General features: G+C 45.3%; 1 protein-coding gene and 1 pseudogene across 5 annotated transcripts in view; both read left to right on the top strand.

Annotated features, from left to right (window-relative positions):
• The window catches only part of PDP1 (pyruvate dehyrogenase phosphatase catalytic subunit 1), a 41568-nt gene extending 20112 nt beyond the window's left edge, over positions 1 to 21456 (top strand). The window contains exons 1-2 of one of the 5 annotated variants that reach the window (XM_033934352.1): positions 2715 to 2880; positions 17878 to 21456. In XM_033934352.1, coding sequence (XP_033790243.1) covers positions 17922 to 19529 — 1608 coding nt within the window. In that variant the 5' untranslated portion in view covers positions 2715 to 2880; positions 17878 to 17921 and the 3' untranslated portion in view covers positions 19530 to 21456. Of the gene's footprint in view, positions 1 to 2714; positions 3211 to 3420; positions 4635 to 17877 lie in introns of those variants that run through there. The other 4 variants (XM_033934348.1, XM_033934353.1, XM_033934351.1 and 1 more) reach the window with 4 other exon arrangements.
• Positions 4993 to 5092, top strand: LOC117356146 (annotated as a pseudogene).
• Positions 21457 to 21791: the final 335 nt, after the last annotated feature.

The following is a 21791-nucleotide window of genomic DNA, read 5'->3' as shown; positions in this document are numbered from 1 at the left end:
CGGTCCAGAGGAGGGCGACGAAAATGATAGGAGGCTTGCGCCAGAAGACGTATGAGGAGAGACTGGAAGCCCTGAATATGTATACCCTAGAGGAAAGGAGAGACAGGGGAGATATGATTCAGACGTTCAAATACTTAAAGGGTATTAACATAGAACAAAATCTTTTCCAGAGAAAGGAAAATGGTAAAACCAGAGGACATAATTTGAGGTTGAGGGGTGGTAGATTCAGGGGCAATGTTAGGAAATTCTACTTTACGGAGAGGATGGTGGATGCCTGGAATGCGCTCCCGAGAGAGGTGGTGGAGAGTAAAACTGTGACTGAGTTCAAAGAAGCTTGGGATGAACACAGAAGATTTAGAATCAGAAAATAATATTAAATATTGAACTAGGCCAGTTACTGGGCAGACTTGCACGGTCTGTGTCTGTGTATGGCCGTTTGGTGGAGGATGGGCAGGGGAGGGCTTCAATGGCTGGGAGGGTGTAGATGGGCTGGAGTAAGTCTTAACAGAGATTTCGGCAGTTGGAACCCAAGCATAGTACTGGGTAAAGCTTTGGATTCTTGCCCAGAAATAGGTAAGAAGAAAAAATTAAAAAAAAAAAAAATTAAATTGAATCAGGTTGGGCAGACTGGATGGACCATTCGGGTCTTTATCTGCCGTCATCTATTATGTTACTATGACTCAGACTTGGAACGCTTAGAAGATTTATGAGACTTTTCCACGGAACTGTGCTTGCATTTTGCGGAAGCGCTCTCTGCGCCCAAATTAGGCATCCCAGACACTGTAATCGCGTCACTGGTGGAATCGGAAGGTAGGGCCTCTCCGGAGAGTGGAAGTGCAGAAACCACGCACGGTTCACCCCCCTCATGGGCCGCAGCGCACGTTATACACAGCTGCAATCCATCCATCCGTCACATTTACAGCATGAATCCATGCTATCCTGTCTTGAGGAGGCCATCTGTGAAGTTTGGAGCAAAAATGAAACTTCTAAGTCCAAAAAATACACTTTTAAAAACTTTAAAGAAAATCCAAGATCTCTGCTGCAGGGAACCGTGATAAACAGCGACTTTATGATTATACAGGTGTGTGTGTAGGGGGGAACCACCCAAAACCCTGATTTCAGCACCCCCTAAAATTGCCAAACTCAAAGGCACACAGACACCTCAAAGACATGTGCTGCAATGCATTTCTATAGCAGCCAGCAATACACAGTGCAAGCAAGGGAGATCAGTTATCTCAGGAGCTGATAAAACTGGATTTTCAAGTCTTCTGGCCACATCACCTTCCCTGCCACTTCAGATCACAACCAATCAGAGGATTTAGGGAAGATAAGTGGTCCGGTCCCGATCCTGGTGAACCTCCACAGAACCGCAGTAGCCTGTGCTCTACCCCTCAGCGGACGAACCCGTGGAGAGATGGCTCCTGATCTGATCTGCAAGCTGGCTGGAGGGTTTATTGCAAGTTCTGCTAACAGGGCACCCCCCGAAGCAGACAATCTTTAAGGAAAAGTCTGCAATCTCCCGCCAAAGGATCACTCCCCCAGAGTGAATCAGCAGCACTTGGGCAATACCCGTGCCACCGAACAAAATAAAAGACTAGGAATTGAGAAATAAAATCACGAGCAGAATAACTAGAAGTTCACAGCAAGGCTGCAGAAACAAACTAAGCTTAGAGGGGAGTGTATATAATGCCTCTTTGTATTTGCGCTTTTCATATTATTGTTTTTCCTGATACCCGGTTGTACCCTTTCTAATAAAAATGAATTAAAAAAAAAGAGGGGAGTGTCTTGAAGCTTCCAGAGGTTATTATCCAAGAATAGCCCTTATGGCTCGTTCTGCAGACACCTGTAATTCAATGTTCACTTCACTGCAGGCATTGTATTCAGTGTCCCAGGAATGCTGCCTCTCCCACCTTTTGAGTCAGCAATATTTCTTACTGTTATGTGCACACAGTGTTAGACAAATTCCTTCTGCTGGAATTTTACCAGTATTTCATTTAGTTTTTATTACCACTTATTAATATATCCTTATTTGTATGTTACCTCCTCAGGGAATTTATTATATGACACTCTGCCTTATTAGAATTATATGTTTTAATAATATTTTAGTTTAGTTTATCTGCCTTTGGTTTGTCACATCTGGTTAAATGTATTATATATAACCTTTAATGCGTTCACCCCTTTGTGTTATTCTGCAATAATTAACATCATTAGAAAATATTAGTATTTTCATTTCTCACAAGGAGGACCGAATAGAATTATTCTGATAATCTACAAAATATTCACGTACTGTCTAATAGCGTAGCACAAGGGAATAATGGAGTGAAAAAAGGCATCTTTCACTTTTAAGATCGTGGTCATGACTCAATCATTAACGTAAAAGTTCACGCATCACCTCCCCTCCTCCTTGAAAATGCGCGTCACCACAATAGGAGAGATTCTATCCTCACAACGGGATCTTCTATCTGTTTATCTTCCAGCTACCACTAGCCGCCTCCTTCCACCACTCAGAAGCCTCGTACATCAACACACAGTCCGTCAGAATCCATCTACGTCACAATGCGCGTACTATCGGCAAATGCCCATTGCCGTTGTCAGCCAGAAACCAATCAGAGAGGCCGCAGGGGCGGTGAACGCCCGTGGGTGGGAGGGGGCGGGGTAGGGTGAGGGGGTCTGGGGGATCCTAGGGAAATAGAAGATTCGCGCGCCACAGCCGATCTGGAGGGAAGAGGGGTGGGGAGGTGTATGCGCGCGGCCGCAGCCTAACAGCACTTGGAATTTCGAACGGAAAGAAGAATTAATATTCGCCGTTGTCGTCACAGAAGAGGATTTTTTTTTGCAGCTGCAGTTCCCCCCTCCGCCTCTTCCCCGCAAACGCTACCGGTGTGTATATCCAGTAACCGTCGCCATCATACGCTTGCCATGCAGAACTGAGTTACTCGAGCGCCCTGGGAGCGGTGGCTGCTGCAGCGTCTATGCAGTGCGTGATAGCGCTGCCGCTCTCCAGGGTGACCCCTGGAGACTGTAGCTGAAAGGGTGCCGGGCTGCTCGCTACTTCCGCCCCGGTTTTTCTGGTGCCTTTGGGCTTGGGCTGGCCCGCTGCAGTTCTCTGTCTGCTGCATGCTCGATGCGCACCGGCTGGGCGCCCTTTGTGGATGTCCGCGGCTTGTTGTGGCGGGAGAATGTGTGTGTGTCCCGGGCCAGGGTGTATCGGTATGTATCCGGCAGGGCGAGCATCGGGAGCCGCTGCCCAGAAAGCCAGGGAGCCGTCTGAAATGGTTTTATGTATCTTTCCCAGTGTGTTTATATATAATCTACAAATACTTTATCTGTTTTTGTCTAAAGAATTGCTAAAGCTAATCGACTCCCTTACCCCCTCTTTTTTTTTTTTTTTTTTTTCTTTTTTTTTAATAATGTGAGGTGCTTGGAATGGATTTTGTAATAGTTTTGATAGATGGCAGGCCTTTATTTCTTTTAAAGTTTTTCTTTCAGATATTTTGGTCCAGTGTATTGGCTTGACTAAAAAAAAATATATATATATATATATCTTCCCTGCAGATTATATAATACCTACAGTTTATTCAGTAACAACAAATATTCGTTTTCCCAGTGCAAAAGGAACACGAGTCTTGACAAGTAGATTCCTTTCCTTTACCCACGGGGATTGCAGAAGACATCTACATTTTTCAGCTCCACCTCCTTGTGTTACTAGGCAGTGCCTCAGCCTCTTAATTTTTTTCTTCTTCTGCATGCCAGTTGAGAAGATGTCTTTTTATCTGCTCTGCTTTAGTTTTGGGTTTTTTTTTTCCATCTGAATTTTGAGACTTCCGTTTCAGGGGCTCTGCCTGGGAGAAGACACAGCCTTTATGTTCAGAGGGCTGTAGCTGGGGTGGCAACCCTTTTGCAGGGCATCAACCTAGCTGGCCTACACTGACTTTTAAAGCAGCTCGGTGAGAGTACCCTTCGGAGCTTAGCTTGCCCCCCTTATTTATCAGGCACTTAAGCACAGGCTGTGTGGCCCTATGTTGGGCCAGCGATTTATCAGGCACTTGGAGCACAGGCTGTGTGGCCCCATGTTGGGCCAGTGATTTATCAGGCACTTGAGCACAAGCTGAATTGCCCCGTGTTGGGCCAGAGTAGTGTGTTGCAAACTTTTAAAGCTGTGGCTGGAGGGCACTCAGAAATGTGTGGACGTTGACACGATGACATCACGCCGATGTCCGCGGCCCTGATCCTCTTATTACCGTTGGTGGGGAAGTGCTGCAGAGTGAGAGATTATGGAAGGAACAGACGCGCCAGCTGACTGACTACAAGACTTGTCTCTTGCGTCAAGAAGCGCATCCTGTAAGCAGTCAGCCAGCACCTTCTCCTCGTCATCTCTAGGTACACCTGGAATCTGCTAGGGGACACAATTTGCAATGCACTGGGCCAGTGGAGTTTAGCGGGTGTTAGCTGCGTCCCGTTCCCCTCCCCCCAAAGACACAGAGGAGTTGAGGGTTTCAGAATCGCAGGGTCTGACTAAAAGGCAGCCAGCCCAAAGAGACAAACCTGGAGGAATTTACAGACCTATCTGAGGCAGAAATCTCCATAATCCAGCTGCAGTGGGAGCTGATGCAGGTACAGCACCATCCAGTTCTGTGAGTACAGTTCATTGCTGTCTATGGGAGACATTGGGGTGGTCCTAAAATTAACCTTTTTGAGGTTTTCTGGGGCTTCCTCTTAAAAAAATAACAAAAAACTAAAACACTTACCTGAATTTTTGGAACTTTAATATTGCTCTCCTGGGCTATTTTTTGGTGGTAAACACAAAAGTGTAAAGCAACTACAGGTGTTAATGTTAAAATAGTATAAACCAAAAATATCTGTATAAACAGAGCACATTTAGATACACAACAAAAGGAGAAAAACACCTCAGACCTTTATGGCAACAACACTGCTTAATATAAATGAATGTGGCAGGTCATGTTTTGATCATTGTTCAAAAATCTCCATGATGCTAAATAAACTTCGGCAGAGCAAACACTAAAATTGGAACGATAGAGAAGATTATCATGGCCCCTGCGCAAGGATGACACGCAAAGCGTTCCATATTTAAAAAAAAAAAAACTTAACAATTAAGATAGCGCCAACATTCTACTGAAAGTTGTAGATAAATGCCACACTAACACACCAACACTGCTTTTTTATGCCCTCCGTCTCCTTCAGATGAGGCTTCATCTGGGGAAGTGCTACAGTACTTAGGCAACATTTTTTGAATGACTATCTCTAAGTACTGCAGCAATTCCCCAGGTGAAGCCTTGTTCGTGAAGGAGAAACGGAGGCCCCGTAGGGCATGAAAAAGCCACATGCTGCGGAGCATGTGAGGGGATGGGAGTGCTGGGCCCTCCAGGATCTCGATCACATAAATCTCATTTGTTGGGACATAAATCCCTCCTAGATCCCTTGAATGGCGACTTGGTATTGGCAAAATGCAAATGCTTAGATGCTTCTGAACTATAAGGAGACAGTATCCTGCAGAGATCCGGGGCAGGGATTTGACTGATTTTCTAAGTTCGGTGTTTGAAGCCTATGCACAGTCTGCAGTGTCAGCAGTGGTTGCGCATGGGGGTTTACCTTCACAAAGCACAGTTCCCCAGTGGAAAGGTATGCCATAGGAACCAGAGATCCAGTTGGAAAAGGACTAGGATGGCTGGTGTTCAGGGTCAATGCCTTTACTACTTCAAAGTGAGTCCTTAGGTTTAGAGGATTCTAGGTCTCAGGTGGGTGCTACCAGCCAAGAGTTTGGCAACACTAGGCTAGGAAGAAGATCCAACAGTGTGCAGACATTTTAAGCGAGTGGATTTGATGGAAGCCATTACAGTATCTTTGTGGGCAATGACTTTGGAACCTCTGCAGACTTCCATGGCTTAAATTTCACTTATAGCTAAGACCATGTCCACAGTTTTTCCTTCCTATCCAGAGATCACTATGATGCTGAAGGAGCACTGGGAGGCGCCAGAGGACCCTCTGAAGGTTGCCAAGGCTATGATAAAATTATACCCAATGGCTCCTGATTTCCAACATTTATTTGCTCCATCTAAGATGGATTCGTTAGTAGTGCAACTAACTAAGCGTGATTTTAAAGGATGCATCAAATTTTTTTTAACTGGACCTCTTTGTGGATTCACTGGCCAGAAGGCCAGAGAAAGTGGTCAAAGTCCGAACGACGGTAAAACGGCTTCAGGAGATTCAGGATGTAGTCGGTACTGGATGCAGAATCGGGCTTCTCACTATACTTTATCGTGTCCAAGAAAGGCTCAGAAGACTGGAGACCAATCCTGGAGCTGAAGTCTGTTAATGCAACACGGTAGGTGCCCAGTTTCCAAATGGAGTCTTTGTATTTGGTCATATCCTCGGTAGTGCCGGGGGAATTCTTGGCTTCGCTGGATTTGACGTAGACTTACATATTCCTATTTTCCCGAAACACCCAAAGTTTCTCAGGTTCCATGTTTTAGAGAGACATTTGCAGTTTGTGGTGCTCCCTTTTTGGGTTGGTAACGGTACCTGGCACCTTTACAAAGGTGATAGTTGCAGCACCACACCTACACAAAGCTTGGATTCAGGTTCATCCATACTTTGCCAATTGGCTATTTGGAGCTCTGTCCAAAGCTGATGGTCGTAAGACAGTAGCACAAGTTGTTCAGCTCCTGCAGGACTTGGGATGGATTATTAATTTCCAGAAGTCACCTGGACCCAGTCCAATCCTTGGAGTATTTAGGGATTCATTTCAGCACGGCAGAAAACCATGTTTTCCTTCCGGAATCTCGCAAACTGAAGCTTAAGACTCCAGATTTTGGAGATCATGGCTTTGCACTACCTGCAGTTACTGGGGTCCATGATAGCAATCAAAGAGGTGATACCCTGGGTGAAAGTTCATCTATGCTCTACTCAGAATGCAGTACTATCCTGCTGGTCTCTGCAAACGAATCTGCTCCAGATGCAGTTGCCCTGGATGGCGGAAGCGCATAAACTTGCACTGGTGGCTCCGGGCAGAGGTGTCGTCCAAGGGCTTGCCTCCCTGCATTTCCTCATGCGTGATACTGATGATGGATGCTAGACTTTATGACTGGAGAGGTCTTTGTTAGAGCCACCCGGTTCAGGGCCACTGGTTACTTTCTCAGAGAAACTAGTCCACCAACAGATTGGAACTGAGAGCCATTCAGCTAGTGCTGTAGTCCTTGAAAAGACCCTGGAGGTCAGTTTTCCCGGACAATGCCACGGCTATGACGTACTTCAACAGACAGGGATGCACCAAGAATACTCTGGAACTGGAGGTCCAGTTGCTTGATGGGTGGAAGCACACCTAGAAGCCATGCTAGCGACGCATGTAGTGAGAGTGAACAATGTGCAAGCCAACTCGGTTGCTAGACCCTGGATACGGGAGAGTGGGGTCTGGCATAGAAGGCTTTCAGCAGCATTGTGCTGGGGGAGGCCAACCATTAGCCGGAAATGTGAGTCTGGAAGCACCAGTGTGGACGCCTTAGTCTAGGGGTGAGAAATAAGGCCCACAATCCATTCGAGTTTTCAGGATTTTCCAACAAATATGCATGAGATCTATTTGCACGCACAGCCTCCATTTCATGCAACTAGATCTCATGCATATTTATTAGGAAATTCCAGAAAACCCAACTGAATTGCGGCCCTCGTTCCCAACCCCTGCCTTAATCCAGTCTTGTCCAACAAAGGAACTGTTGTACATATTTCCCCTGTGACCAATAGTAGGCAAAGTCATTCGAAGAATAGCATATATTGATACACCATTTTAGTCAATTGTGTTTTTCATAATTAGTCGTGAAAAAATTAGGACACCCCATGAAATATTCAGTTGTTTTTTAAGAAATATTCACATATCAATGACAAATCATTTTATTTTTCTCTGGAAAAGAAAGTGATGTAATTGCAGGTAAACAACAAAAAATTTCCTTCATTTACTCATGAAACAAAAGATATCCACAAAATGTGTATTCTAACGAATAAATTAGAACACCTTACACCCTAATAGCTAGTCTTATCCCAGGACAAGCAGGCAGGTATTCTCACTAGTGGGTGACATCATCCAACGGAGCCCCGATGCGGACATCTCACAAGCATACTTGCTTGTAGAAACTTTAAGACGTTTCGAGTTGCCCACACCGCGCATGTGCGAGTGCCTTCCCGCCCGATGCACCGGGCGTGTCTCCTCAGTTCTTTCTCTTCCGCGGAGCTAAGAAGTTTGCCTTCGAAACTCTCTGCACGAAGTTCCTTTACTTGTGCCTTCTGTGCCTGCGGTTTTGAGTTTTTTTCTGGGCTCATTATCATTGGCTCACGTTGCGTTTTATTGTTAAAAAAAAAAAATTTCTTTCGATTGTTCGACCGGGCAGGTCGCATGGCCGCGGCCCCGTGGCTTCGATCTTGCGGCGGAGCTTTTTCGGCCTATGTCCCGGCCTGTTACCGGTTTTAAAAAGTGTGTCAAGTACCAGCGCGCGATTTCGTTGACGGACCCTCATCGACGCTGTCTTCAGTGTCTGGGGCCTCAACATCTTCCAAAATCGTGCTGGCCTTGCTCCACTCTTACAGCACGTGCTTTTAAGCGTCGCTATATTTTGTGGGAGTCGCTGTTTGGCATGGTGCTGCCTTCTTCGCAGAGCACCATGCCTTCGACTTCAGATTCAACATCTTCGGCCTCGAGTCTGCTCAAGCCTGCCTCGTTCGTGCCGGCTTCGACTCCGACGCCTGCTGCGGTGCCTTCCGCTGTCTCCTCAGGTCAGGTAGCGCAGTCTCCCATTCCTCCAGTGGTGCTTAAGGTGCCCAAGGCCTCTAAGTCCAAGCCCCCTGGCGGCTGAGTTAGCGATGTCTGTGCAGGAGGTCCCATTGCTGATGCGGGTCCCTCTTTGCCGGCTTCGTTCCATGCCATGCTGGAGAAGCGATTTGTCGAGCTCTTTACCAAGATTGGGCCGACGCTTCTCTCCCAGATCCAGCCTGGGCACGCGGAAGCCTCCCGCGAGGTTGATCCGCCTCCGGTGCCTCCTCGGCGCACACTTGCTGCTGGGAGCAGAGTCTCGGCAAGTGTCTGGTCTGACTTCGGGGCATGCCTCGCAAGGAGCAGAGTCTTTGCCCATGCCACCTTTGGAACCGATACCCTCGATGCATGGCTTGCCTGGACCGGAGCCTTCCTCCGCGATGCCGAACCTCGAGCCATGGGGAGCGCCTCGGGGGGCCTCGTCTCAGCCTCTGCTGCTTCGATCCACAGCCTCCAGTCCCATCTACTCGGTGGCTGCCTTGTCTGGGCTTTGCTCGTCTCGACGCTCAAGGCCTGCTTCTCGACACAGCTCCGGTTGTCAATCGAGGCATTCATTGAGGCATGCCTTGCCTCGTCGAAAGCAACCTTTTCGGGAGTTTTCCCCGGAGTACTCGCCTCCTCCTCCGATGCCTGAACTCGAGGACTGCGGGGGTTCGTTCTCCCCTTGCTGGTCCTCGACCTCGGCAGACCAGGCCGCCTCATCTTCTTCGAGCCCGACTCGAGGCCTGGCCCTGGCGGACCAGTTGTCATTCTCGTCCTTCCTGAGGCAGATGGCGGTGGATCTGGACATCACCTTGGATTCGGGTTCCAAGTTTTCTAAGGAATATCTGGAGACGATGCATCTTCCTCAACCTCCTGCTGATTCTCTCCGTCTGCCTCTCCATAAGCTTCTGGACCAGACTTTCATGAGGTGCTTCGAGACCCCATACTCCATCCCTGCGGTCCCAGGGAAGTTGGATGCTAGGTACCGCATGGTGCACCATAAGGGCTTCGACGGGGCACAGCTCTCTCACCAGTCCCTTTTGGTTGAATCCTCTCTGAAGCGGTCTCATCCTTCCCAGATCTATGCCTCCACTCCTGGCTGGGAGGGCAAAACCATGGACAGATTTGGCAGGCGCATCTACCAGAACTCGATGATGGCTTTTCAAGTCCTGAATTACAGCTTTCATTTTGCGACCTATTTTGAGTTTTTTCTATCCATTCTTCAAAAGTTTTTGCCCTATCTGGACTCTCAGGCTCACTTCGAGTACTTGGAGGTACTGGCGTCATTGTCCCAACTCTGCCTGCAGATGATGCAATCGTCTTACGACGCTTTTGAGCTCTTGGCCAGAGCGGCTGCTTGTTCGGTGGCCATGAGACACTTGGCGTGGCTTCGGACCATTGATATGGACCCGAATCTCCAGGACAGGCTGGCGAACGTTCCCTATGCGGGAGCGGACCTTTTCGACAAGTCCATTGAGGCGGCGACGGAGAAGCTGTCCAAACATGAAAAATCTTTTCAATCTATTCTCCGCCAGAAACCCAAGCCTGCTATCTCTCGACCGTCTCGTCCGCCTATGATTTATCAGAGGCGCTACCCACCGAAGTGGGCCCCCACCATCCGGCCGCCTGTGAAGAGGCAGCACCAGCAGAAGCCTCAACAAAAACCTCAGCCTTCTGCTGTCCCCAAGGCTCCCCAGCCTTTTTGACTGTCTCGTAGGGAGCATAACTTCCAACGTTCTGCCCTTCCCGCTTTTTCCCATCGGAGGTCGTCTCTATCATTTTTACCATCGATGGACGACTATTACCACCGACCTCTGGGTCCTTTCCATCGTAAGAGAGGAATACTCTCTTCAGTTCCATCATGTTCCTCCGGAACATTCTCCAAGAGAGTATCCTTCCAACTTAACCCAGACCGCTCTTCTTCAGGAAGCTCAGGCTTTGCTCCGGCTTTGTGCCGTCGAGCCGGTCCCTGTGGACCAACAGAACAGGGTTTTTTACTCCCGGTACTTCCTTGTTCCGAAGAAGATGGGCGACCTGCGTCCTATTTTGGACCTCAGGGTGCTCAACAAGTTTCTGGTCAGGGAGAAGTTTTGCATGTTGACCCTGGCTTCACTCTATCCCCTCCTCGAGCAGAACAACTGATTATGCTCCCTGGATCTCAAGGAGGCCTACACTCATATTCCCATCCATCCGGCCTCCCGTCAATACCTCAGATTTCGGGTGGGACACCTTCATCTTCAGTACAGAGTGCTCCCTTTCGGCCTCGCTTCGTCTCCCAGAGTCTTCACCAAATACCTGGTTGTGGTGGCCGCAGCACTCGGGAACCATGGTCTGCAGGTGTTTCCCTACCTCGACGACTGGCTCATCAAGGATTCCACGTCTCAGGGGGCCGTCCGGACCATTCAGAGGACAATCTGGTTTCTGCAGAGTCTGGGATTCGAGATCAACTTTCCCAAATCCCATCTTCAACCTTCACAGTCTCTCCCCTTCATCGGAGCTGTTCTGGATACTATTCAACTCAGAGCGTTCTTCCTCCTCAGCGCCTGGCGGCTCTTCTTCATCTTTGTCACTCGGTCTCTTCTCGTCCGTCCATCTCAGCGAGACACATGATGGTGCTCCTGGGCCACATGGCCTCTACGGTTCATGTGACGCCTTTTGCCAGACTTCACCTGCAGATTCCTCAGTGGACCCTGGCTTCTCAATGGTTGCAGATCTCCGACCCTCTGACTCGTCACATTCAGGTCACTCCTGCTCTGCTGCAGTCGCTTCGCTGGTGGATGTTCTCTTCCAATCTTTCCAGAGGTTTGCTGTTTCACATGCCTACCCATCAGAAGGTCCTCATGACTGACTCCTCGACCTATGTTTGGGGGGCTCATCTGGACGGTCTCCGCACCCAGGGCTATTGGACGAGTGCGGATAGTCTGTGCCATATCTCCTGGAACTCAGGGCGATTTTCAATGCTCTCACTGCTTTTCAGCATCTACTTCACGGCATGGTGGTCCTCATTCGTACGGACAATCAGGTCGCCATGTATTATGTCTACAAGCAGGGAGGCACTCCCTCTGTCAGGAAGCTCTGAGAGTTTGGGATTGGGCGATTCACCACAACGCCTTCCTCAAAGCTGTCTACATTCAGGGGGCGGATAATGCCCTGGCGGACAACTTGAGTCGTCTTCTACAGCCTCACGAGTGGACTCTCCTTTCCACACCCCTTCATCAAATCTCCCTGTGGGGAACGCCTCAGATAGACCTCTTTGCAGCTCCCCACAACTTCAAACTGCCTCAGTTCTGCTCCAGGATCTACACTCCTCATCGTCTCGAAGCAGATGCTTTTCTTCTGAACTGGGGAAATTTCTTTCTGTATGCGTTTCCTCCGTTTCCTCTCATTCACAAGACTCTGATCAAGCTCAAGTCCAACCGGGCCACCATGATTCTGATTGCTCCTCGGTGGCCCAGACAACCTTGGTACTCCCTCCTTCTGCAACTCAGCAGCCGGGAGCCCTTCCTTCTGCCAGTGTTTCCATCTCTGCTTACGCAGCATCGGGGATCTCTGCTTCATCTTAACCTGCAGTCGCTACACCTGACAGCTTGGTTCCTCTCAGCGTAACTCCCCTTCAGTTTTCACCAGCTTAGCGGGATGTTTTGGAAGCTTCAAGGAAGCCTGCTACTCCAATGTGCTATTCCCAGAAATGGACTAGATTCTCTACGTGGTGTTTTTCTCATCACAAGGAGCCTCAACATTCCCCCTTGTCCTCTGTTTTGGACTATCTTTTGCACCTGTCTCAGTCTGACCTCAAGTCTACATCGATCAGAGTCCATCTTAGTGCACTTGCTGCTTTCCACCAGCCTCTTCAGGGGAAACCTCTTTCTGCACATCCTGTGGTTTCCAGATTCATGAAAGGACTTTTCCATGTCAATCCTCCCATCAAACCACCCCCATTGGTTTGGGACCTCAATGTTGTTCTTTCTCAGCTTATGAAGCCTCCATTTGAACCTCTTAACAAGGCTGCTCTGAAATTTCTCACTTGGAAAGTGGTGCTTCTCATTGGCCTCACTTCTGCCCGTCGAGTGAGTGAACTTCAAGCATTGGTTGCGGATCCGCCCTTTACAGTGTTTCATTATGACAAGGTGGTCCTTCGCACTCATCCCAAATTCCTCCCCAAGGTGGTCTTGGAATTTCATCTGAATCAATCCATTGTTCTTCCTGTGTCTTTTCCGAAGCCGCATTCTCATCCTGGAGAATCAGCTCTTCACACTCTGGACTGTAAGCGTGCTTTGGCTTTCTACCTGGAACGCACCAAGCCTCATAGGACTGCTCCTCAACTTTTCATCTCCTTCAATCCGAACAAGTTGGAACGCCCTATCTCTAAGCGCACCATCTCCAACTGGATGGCGGCTTGTATCTCTTTCTGCTATGCCCAGGCTGGATTACCCCTTCACAGTAAAGTCACAGTCCATAGGGTCAGAGCAATGGCAGCCTCCGTAGCTTTCCTCAGATCGACACCGATTGAGAAGATTTGTAAAGCTGCCACTTGGTCCTCGGTTCATACCTTCACCTCTCACTATTGTCTGGATACCTTCTCCAGACGGGATGGACAGTTTGGCCAAACAGTGTTACAAAATTTGTTCTCCTATGTTGCCAACTCTCCCTCCATCCCATTGTGGTAAGCTTGGAGGTCACCCACTAGTGAGAATACCTGCCTGCTTGTCCTGGGATAAAGCAATGTTACTTATCGTAACAGTTGTTATCCAGGGACAGCAGGCAGCTATTCTCACGTCCCACCCACCTCCCCTGGGTTGGCTTCTCTGCTGGCTATCTGAACTGAGGAGACACGCCCGGTGCATCGGGCGGGAAGGCACTCGCGCATGCACGGTGTGGGCAACTCAAAACTTCTAAAAGTTTCTACAAGCAAGTATGCTTGTGAGATGTCCGCATCGGGGCTCCGTTGGATGATGTCACCCACTAGTGAGAATAGCTCCCTGGATAACAACTGTTACGGTAAGTAACATTGCTCCCCTTTGTAACATAGTAACATATAGTAACATAGTATTATTGAGGTAAGAACCACACCAAATCTATCCATACAAAGCAACCAGCATAAGAACAGTAGGGAACTTGGACTAAAGGCGCGTATATTCTGAGTAGATGCAAAAAATAAAATAGGGTGGCTATGATGCTTATTATTCTCTATCTCTAGACTCTGAAGGATAAAATGCTTGTGCTTAGAGCTTTATCTCCCTCATTAGTTATTTTTACATGTTTGGTATGGCTTGTGCTCATAGGTACCTGTACCATATATGTTAATATCTATCATGATATTTATCATTATATGGCAATAATCAATATACAGTATTATATGATACAGAATAGATTTTTTTGTAATGTTGTTACATTACATGTTGTTTGTAATGATACTGTGATTGATCTGTTAAACCTCCCTTCGTAAGCCCCAGAGGTAACAAAGAAAATAGAAGTGTAGCTTGAGAAATTATTGCAATAATTAATAAAAATGAGAGAGAAAAATTTGGTACAACTGGTTAATGTATAACTGGAGGCAAAATATATATTTCAAAACCTGATCACATACCTAAATTCTGCTAGGTTCTCTTTCTCCTCTTACGTTATTAAATGTGTGTTCACATAATTTAAAAGTGCACCAATTCCTCAGATTCTATACTCGGTAACTTTAAACTATAAATCAAAGGAAAAATTGAATTACCCAAGTGTGTTGCTCAGATTGGCACCCAAGCTTCAAGGAAGCCTGCTCAAAAGAAAAAAGGAAGAAACAGCTTCCCCATCCCTTAACTCAGGGTCTTTTATATCTTAAACCAAACAGCTATTTGAATAGACCCCCAAATTTAATGCCCTTATGACCTAAGGCTAGCTGATTCAGTCTTCTGGGGGGTCGGGTGGGGGGGAGCTCAGCACAGGATATCAGCCCTTTCCCCAAAACTTATTAGCTTAACTGGGTCACTCTGAGCTTCATAACCTTAAGATACTAGGTTGTACACAGAGGAAAATGTCATGTCGCCCTGCAACATGTGTCTCACGTTAACTAGCTTTGGTTCTTCTTGAACATGTACTAAATTGGGGGGGGGGGGGTTCTAAGTTAAATTGTGTGATTTTGAAAAAACAGAATAGCAGTCAAAAGTGAATGCCATTCTAAATAGAAGCCTAGGCTATTTAGACAGATCAGCCATCTCAGAGAGAAACAATTTCACTGCATCCATTTTAAAATTCACATCTTTCTCACTATCCCCTATTATTCCAAAATTCATAAAGAGAGATGCTTATAAATTTGGTCCTAACAGCAAGTGAAGACAAAATTGGCCCATCCAGTCTGCTCATTTGAGTTTCATCCATTTTTAGGTAGATGATATTGTGTTGCATGTAGGAATGAATGTGTATGCTCAGCTCTCCAATCCCTTGTGGCTTTTACCTGAGCCTGACTTTTCAACCTCGTTGTTTCCACTGGTCTCTGCATCTCTCCCAAACATGTACAGAATCTTAGTGATTTCAGGCCCTACAAAAACAAATATTTAGGTCAACACTCAGGTCCCCTTCTATGTTTTATCATTTAGCAAGATTAGTGAGGCTGTTTAAAACAATAATTTTTAGGTGCTCCTCCCCCAATGCTCCTTTCAAGTTTGGATTTTTATAGTAGTCTTGCCACGGAAGTCACCATAATTTTTTTGCAAGGCCACTGCTATTGTACTACTGCTGCTCTGTGTAGGTTACTCTCCAGAGCTTTCTCAGAAGCCAGATGCAAGTCATACCACTGTTTTAGGATTGTAGATGTCAACAGTAGGACTGTTACGAGTAGACAGTGTAAGTGATTTTAGGCATATTAATGTAGTCTTGTATAAGTGCTTGTTTATGGACTCTTTGTACTGTAATTTCATTGTAGTATGGATTTTTGTTAAGGTTAAATATGTGTGTGAGAAATACCTATGCAGAAAAGATGTGATATGTAATGATTGTACAAAAGCAAATAGCTGAAAGAATTGCCCCATAAGAAACATGCAACTACACCAGTGCTCTTGACTAGAACTCTAGGCAGAAATGTGTGAAGCCTGCTGAATATGAATAAAAAGGTCACATTTCTGTGAGTTGATTTTGGCAATCTTAGGGATGGACTTGAGGATAATGACGCATATGTAGTGGCTCTTCATGTTGTTTCCTCACACTCAATTTTTAAACTTTTTTTTCCAAATATTTTTGTATATTTTATAAACAGTAGCTGTTTGACACAAATTTGGTTATTTCCTAGTGTTTGTCAGTTTAATGTTGGAGAAAATATTTATTCACTTAATGTGTAATTAAATACTGGAATTTGTCAGAGAATGTGATGAAAGCAATTAGCTTAGCAGGGTTTAAAAAAAGGTTTGGATAAATTCCTAAAACAGAAATAAAACAACAACATAAATGGAAAAAAATACCTTTTTATTGGACTAGCGTACCCCCACTTTTACAAAATAGCAAAAGCAATTTTTAGCGCCAGCTGGCACGCTGAATTCTCTACACTGTGCCTGACATTGAGAGTTCCTATGAGCATCGGGAGCAGTGCAGAGCATTCAGCGTGCCAGCCTGCGCTAAAAACCGCTTCCATGGTTTTGTAAAAGGGAGAGGGTATGTAGTTTGATTAGCTTTCAAAGGTAACACCTTTGTCATCAGATCAGAAACAAGCAAATGTTGGCAACATCAGTATATATAATAAAAAACATGAAAGCATTTCATTGTTGGAGACACAGAGGTAACAAAACAGTCTGAGGGGAAGATTCTCAAAACCCACTGTGTCTTTAACAATGGTCATAAACCAGTTCCAGCCAGTTTAGCATAGAAGTATGCTGCTGGCCAATTTTCAAAAGGGCTTACTGTGGTCTTTTCTGAGCTTTCTAGCAGACTCTGACTCTGCCTTGCAAATGTATTACAACAAGGTCTTTAATATTTAAACGCGCACTATGGGCGATTCTCCATTATCAACGGATGATTCTCTAACCTCGCTGTCTCACATTTGCAGACAAAATTTTCTGGCCAGTCTAAGCTGTTGTAGCTTTACTTTCTGGTCAATGCCTGAACACTTATTTGGCTCAGGCATTGACAAGAAAGTAAGGCTTGACAGCTCAGACCTACCAGAAAATTTTGCTCGTCCCCCTGATACCCCCAACTGGAGGGATGCCCACTCTCTCCTTCTGCAGCTGTCAAGCCCATTCCCCGGCAGCGGGAAGCATGCCCACTCCCACTGCTGCCATAAGCAGACCTCCTGCCCTCGGCAGCAGGAGAGATATCTACTCCTACTGCCATGCCCCCAATGATGCACCAGGGAGGGGCCTAAGGCTCTGATTGGCCCAGGTTGCTTAAAGACCCTCCTATGGGAGGGGTCTTAGGTGTCTGGGCCACTCAGAGCCTTAGACTCCTCCCTAGCGCATCCCAGGGATCTTGGCTTTCAAATAAATAGAAACTGCTTTGCACCTCTGTCTCCAACTACTGCTAAAATGCTTTCATGTTTCCCTTATATTTACTGATGATGCCAACATTTGCTTATTTCTGATCTGTTGAAGAAGGTGGTTACCTTTGAAAGCTATACAACAAAGAACTTTGTTAAATGGTTATTTAAATACTATAGGATCTGAATTGAAAGTCCACTAACCAGTCTAATTTGTTTAATGGTTTTTGTCATATTTATATTTACCTTTGAAAGCTAGTCATAAACTACATTAAGTTAGTCTAATAAAAATGGTATTTTTTTCCTTTATGTTCTTGTTTTATTTTTACATATTAACATGGCCACCACACCTTTTCTTAAAAAAAAGTTCATAAACAGTTAAGATGGCTTGGGGAAATCACTCCTTATTCCTAGGATAAGCAAGATCAAATCTGTTTTTCTCATTGCGTTCTTGGCAGATACTTGTGACCTGGGTGGCCACTGTTGGAAATGGGATACTGGGTTTGATGGACCTTTGGTCTGTCCCAGTATGGCAATTCTTATGTTCTTAACAAATTAGAATAAATTAAGCTCAGTATATTTGACAAATTCTTCTGGAATTTAAACTTACTGAACCTTTTTTATTCTTTTACAGAAATACCAGGCAGAAGCTCCACACCAACATTATTTTTTGGTGCAATGTCAGCACCAACTCAACTGTTGTTTCCCTTAATTCGCAAGAGTGATCTTGGACGGATATGTAGTACTGCATGCTACTGTCATCGCAAACACCTGTGTTGTTCACCTCACTTGATTCAGAGTCCCTGGAGATACACACCCCCGAAGAGAAATCTTGCAGCTTGTTGTCACCCAAAAGACAGTTTTAGCCATTTTAATCAGGTGAGAAGATGTGTTACTACACCACAGAGATTTTACCTCACTCCACCACAAGTCAACAGCATTCTGAAAGCTAACGAATACAACTTCAAAGTTCCTGAATTTGATGGCAAAAATGTGAGTTCAATTCTTGGCTTTGATAGCAACCAGCTGCCTGCTAATGCCCCGATTGAAGATAGGCGGAGTGCAGCCACATGTTTACAGACCAGAGGAATGTTGTTGGGTGTCTTTGATGGTCATGCTGGTTGTGCCTGTGCTCAGGCGGTTAGTGAACGGCTCTTTTACTATATCGCCGTGTCTCTCTTACCTCATGAAACCTTGCTTGAAATTGAGAATGCTGTGGAAAGTGGTAGAGCACTTTTGCCCATCTTGCAATGGCACAAGCATCCTAACGACTACTTTAGTAAAGAAGCTTCCAAACTGTACTTCAGTAGTTTAAGAACTTATTGGCAAGAACTCATAGATCTCAACACTAATGAAACTACAGATGTCAAAGAAGCATTGATTAATGCATTCAAGAGACTTGACAATGATCTTTCTTTAGAAGCTCAAGTAGGAGATACTAACTCTTTCCTTAACTACTGGGTTCTGCGAGTAGCATTTTCAGGTGCCACTGCCTGTGTGGCACACATTGATGGTGTTGATTTGCATGTTGCAAATACTGGAGACAGTAGGGCTTTGCTGGGTGTACAAGAAGATGATGGCTCGTGGACTGCAGTTCCACTGTCTAATGATCACAATGCACAAAATGAAAATGAAGTAGAACGGGTTAAATCAGAGCATCCAAGAAACGAAGAAAAGAGCGTTGTTAAGCAAGATCGCTTATTGGGTTTACTGATGCCCCTCAGAGCTTTTGGAGATGTCAAATTCAAATGGAGTATTGATCTGCAGAAGAGAGTGGTAGAATCTGGACCTGATCAACTGAATGACAATGAGTACACAAAATTTATTCCTCCTAACTACCATAGTCCTCCTTACCTTACTGCAGAGCCAGAAGTTATATATCACAGATTGCGGCCACAAGATAAGTTCCTAGTGTTGGCTACAGATGGGCTCTGGGAGACTATGCATAAGCAGGATGTGGTTAGGATTGTGGGAGAGTATCTAACCGGTGTTCATCATCAACAGCCAATAGCTGTTGGTGGTTACAAAGTAACTCTAGGTCAGATGCAAGGCCTCCTCATGGAAAGGAGAGCCAGAATATCATCTGTATTTGAAGATCAGAATGCAGCTACTCATCTCATAAGGCATGCAGTAGGCAATAATGAGTTTGGTGTGGTGGATCATGATCGGCTATCCAAGATGCTGAGTCTTCCAGAAGAACTAGCTCGGATGTACAGAGATGACATTACAATCATTGTGGTGCAGTTTAATTCCCATGTCATCGGTGCTTATCAAAACCAGGAGTAGTGAATGAAATGTAACACACCTTAGATACCAAAGCTGCATAAAATAAAATAACAAGCCTGATGTGCTCTGAGAAAAAATAAATAAATCATCCATTGTGCAATTGAAAACTGACTTCATAGGTTGGACAGTCAGCCTACCTGGTTTACTGAACCTTGGAGAAGTTCAGACATGAGTGTTTACTCAATGCAATACTCAGACTAATAGTGCAAATATATTTCTAGTTCCTGGTGGGCAAATTCCTGTTGGTTTCCAATGGGGAAAAGCAGAAAGTTTGAGTAATATAGTGCACTTTTTGGATTGGCCAAAACTGTATTTGGGAAAAGGGTGGGCTACTAGGTAGACTCAATTTTTGGTACATACTGCTTATTTCTATCAACATTGCAAGATCAGGTAGGATGAATCCGAGGGAGTATAAAGCTTTCTCTCTTCACTGTTTGAACTAAAGTGACATGTTACAAGCTCAATATATTTTGTGGCCTGTTTTCATTTATTTTCAATACCAAACCTACTTGTTGATATGTTAAATTATCCATTCTCCATTTTTGTATCAGAAGTGTTGACCTTAATTGTGCAAAATCTAAAGCCATGAAGAATACAAAAAGAAAGGTGTTTGCACTTTACTAGACCTCAACTGCAAGAGATCTTCTGCAATCCAGATTCTGTTGCTACATTTTTTAATGCAATATATAGAGTAATGATGGCTTACATGAAAGGCATATAGCCAGTCTTACCTTCTATATTCTTAAATGTGAGGATTTTTCTCTGCTACTGAAGAAGATAGGAAAATGTTTTAGTCTTGTGAAGTAGCCTGTGCCTAGTGGGAGATTTCCACTTTACTGTTTCACATCTCGTATTCCCTGATACATACAATGTGCCACCTGTGATTTATGAATAGTTGCATGTCTGTCATGGAAAAAAATTTAAAAAGTTTCTCGCAGGAGCAACTGTATCGCTAATGAATTAATTTTGTACATATCGTGACAGTAATGGTTTCTTGGGGCAAGTTCTCCAAATGGATTATTTCATACTTACCATGACATTTCTTGTAGAGTGTATTCGTGATGTTGCAAGCTATCAAAAAATATCCATTGATTATTTATTAACTTTCAAGCAATTTCCTCTTGATGTAAGATGAATTCACTTACCACGTTTGGTATGGCTTTGATAGCTGTTTTAAAAAGTAAGTACTGAAAAATAAGAATCTTCAGCTAAGTTACACATCTGTCATTTGTCAGGTGTTCTTCCTTGCTGTTCATTTTCCCCAAACATTTGCAGACAGAACTGTACCTTTTATTATAAAAATTAATAAGTTTATCTTAAATATAAGAATCCAGATTGAATACTTTAGGTTTGTAATATAATAGCGCATAAATTACATTTTGCACATTATAAAGCAACCTCCACTGGCAGTTTAAATAAGATATATTGTTAAAATGAATATCCTCTGTAAAGGTTGTGTTGGGAGCTTTGGTAACAAACATGAAAAGTTGCAGTGCGAGATGTTTCCCATGTATGTACAAGCGCATAATTGGGAGAGCTCTATTGTAACAAATGTGAGAACTAGGAAGAAAAGTTGCACCTTGGATTGTGTGTTTTCTATTGTATAACTGCATTCTAATTCTGTAATTTTAGTATGGTGTGGTCAGGATGTAGTCTTACTATGTTAAGTGACTGATTTCTTCTTGTCCCCAAAGGAAATTTAAAAATTTCTATTCCATTGTTTGTGTGTTTTCAACAGCAATTGTTTCTGATGACCATATGATTACTTTATTCATATCTGCTATCCAGTGCCATCTTGGAAAGTAGAAGCAATTACCGTATTTTCACTCATATATTGCGCACCCGTGTAAAACGCACACACAGGTATAACACGCGGGAAACTGTAATTTATGTAAATAAATTTTTATATACCGCGCACACCCGTACACCGCGCATGCCGCCCCGACTCTCCTTTCGGCCGCCCCGACTCTCCTCTCCCCCTTGAAGTCCTGTCCCCACCCTGAAAGCCTGATGCCCCCCCTGACGTCCGATTCACCCCCCCCCCGCAGGACCGCTCGCACCCCCACAGCCTCCCGACCCCCCCCCCCCATCATGTAGAAGCTCCTACCGTTGTCCTGCTGCTTCTTCTTCCGGCGGTCCCGGCCCTTCTGTGAGCCCTGCGTCTGCGCTGCTTCCTCTTCCGGCGGTCCCGCCCTTTCTCTGATGTCAGAGAAAGGGCGGGACCGCCGGAAGAGGAAGCAGCAGGACAACGGTAGGAGCTTC

This window comes from Geotrypetes seraphini, chromosome 2 (genome assembly GCF_902459505.1).
Source record: "Geotrypetes seraphini chromosome 2, aGeoSer1.1, whole genome shotgun sequence".
NCBI classification, from domain to species: Eukaryota; Metazoa; Chordata; class Amphibia; order Gymnophiona; family Dermophiidae; genus Geotrypetes; species Geotrypetes seraphini.
The sequence above is the reverse complement of the archived record's forward strand: the minus strand, read 5'-3'. Positions and strand labels throughout refer to the sequence as shown.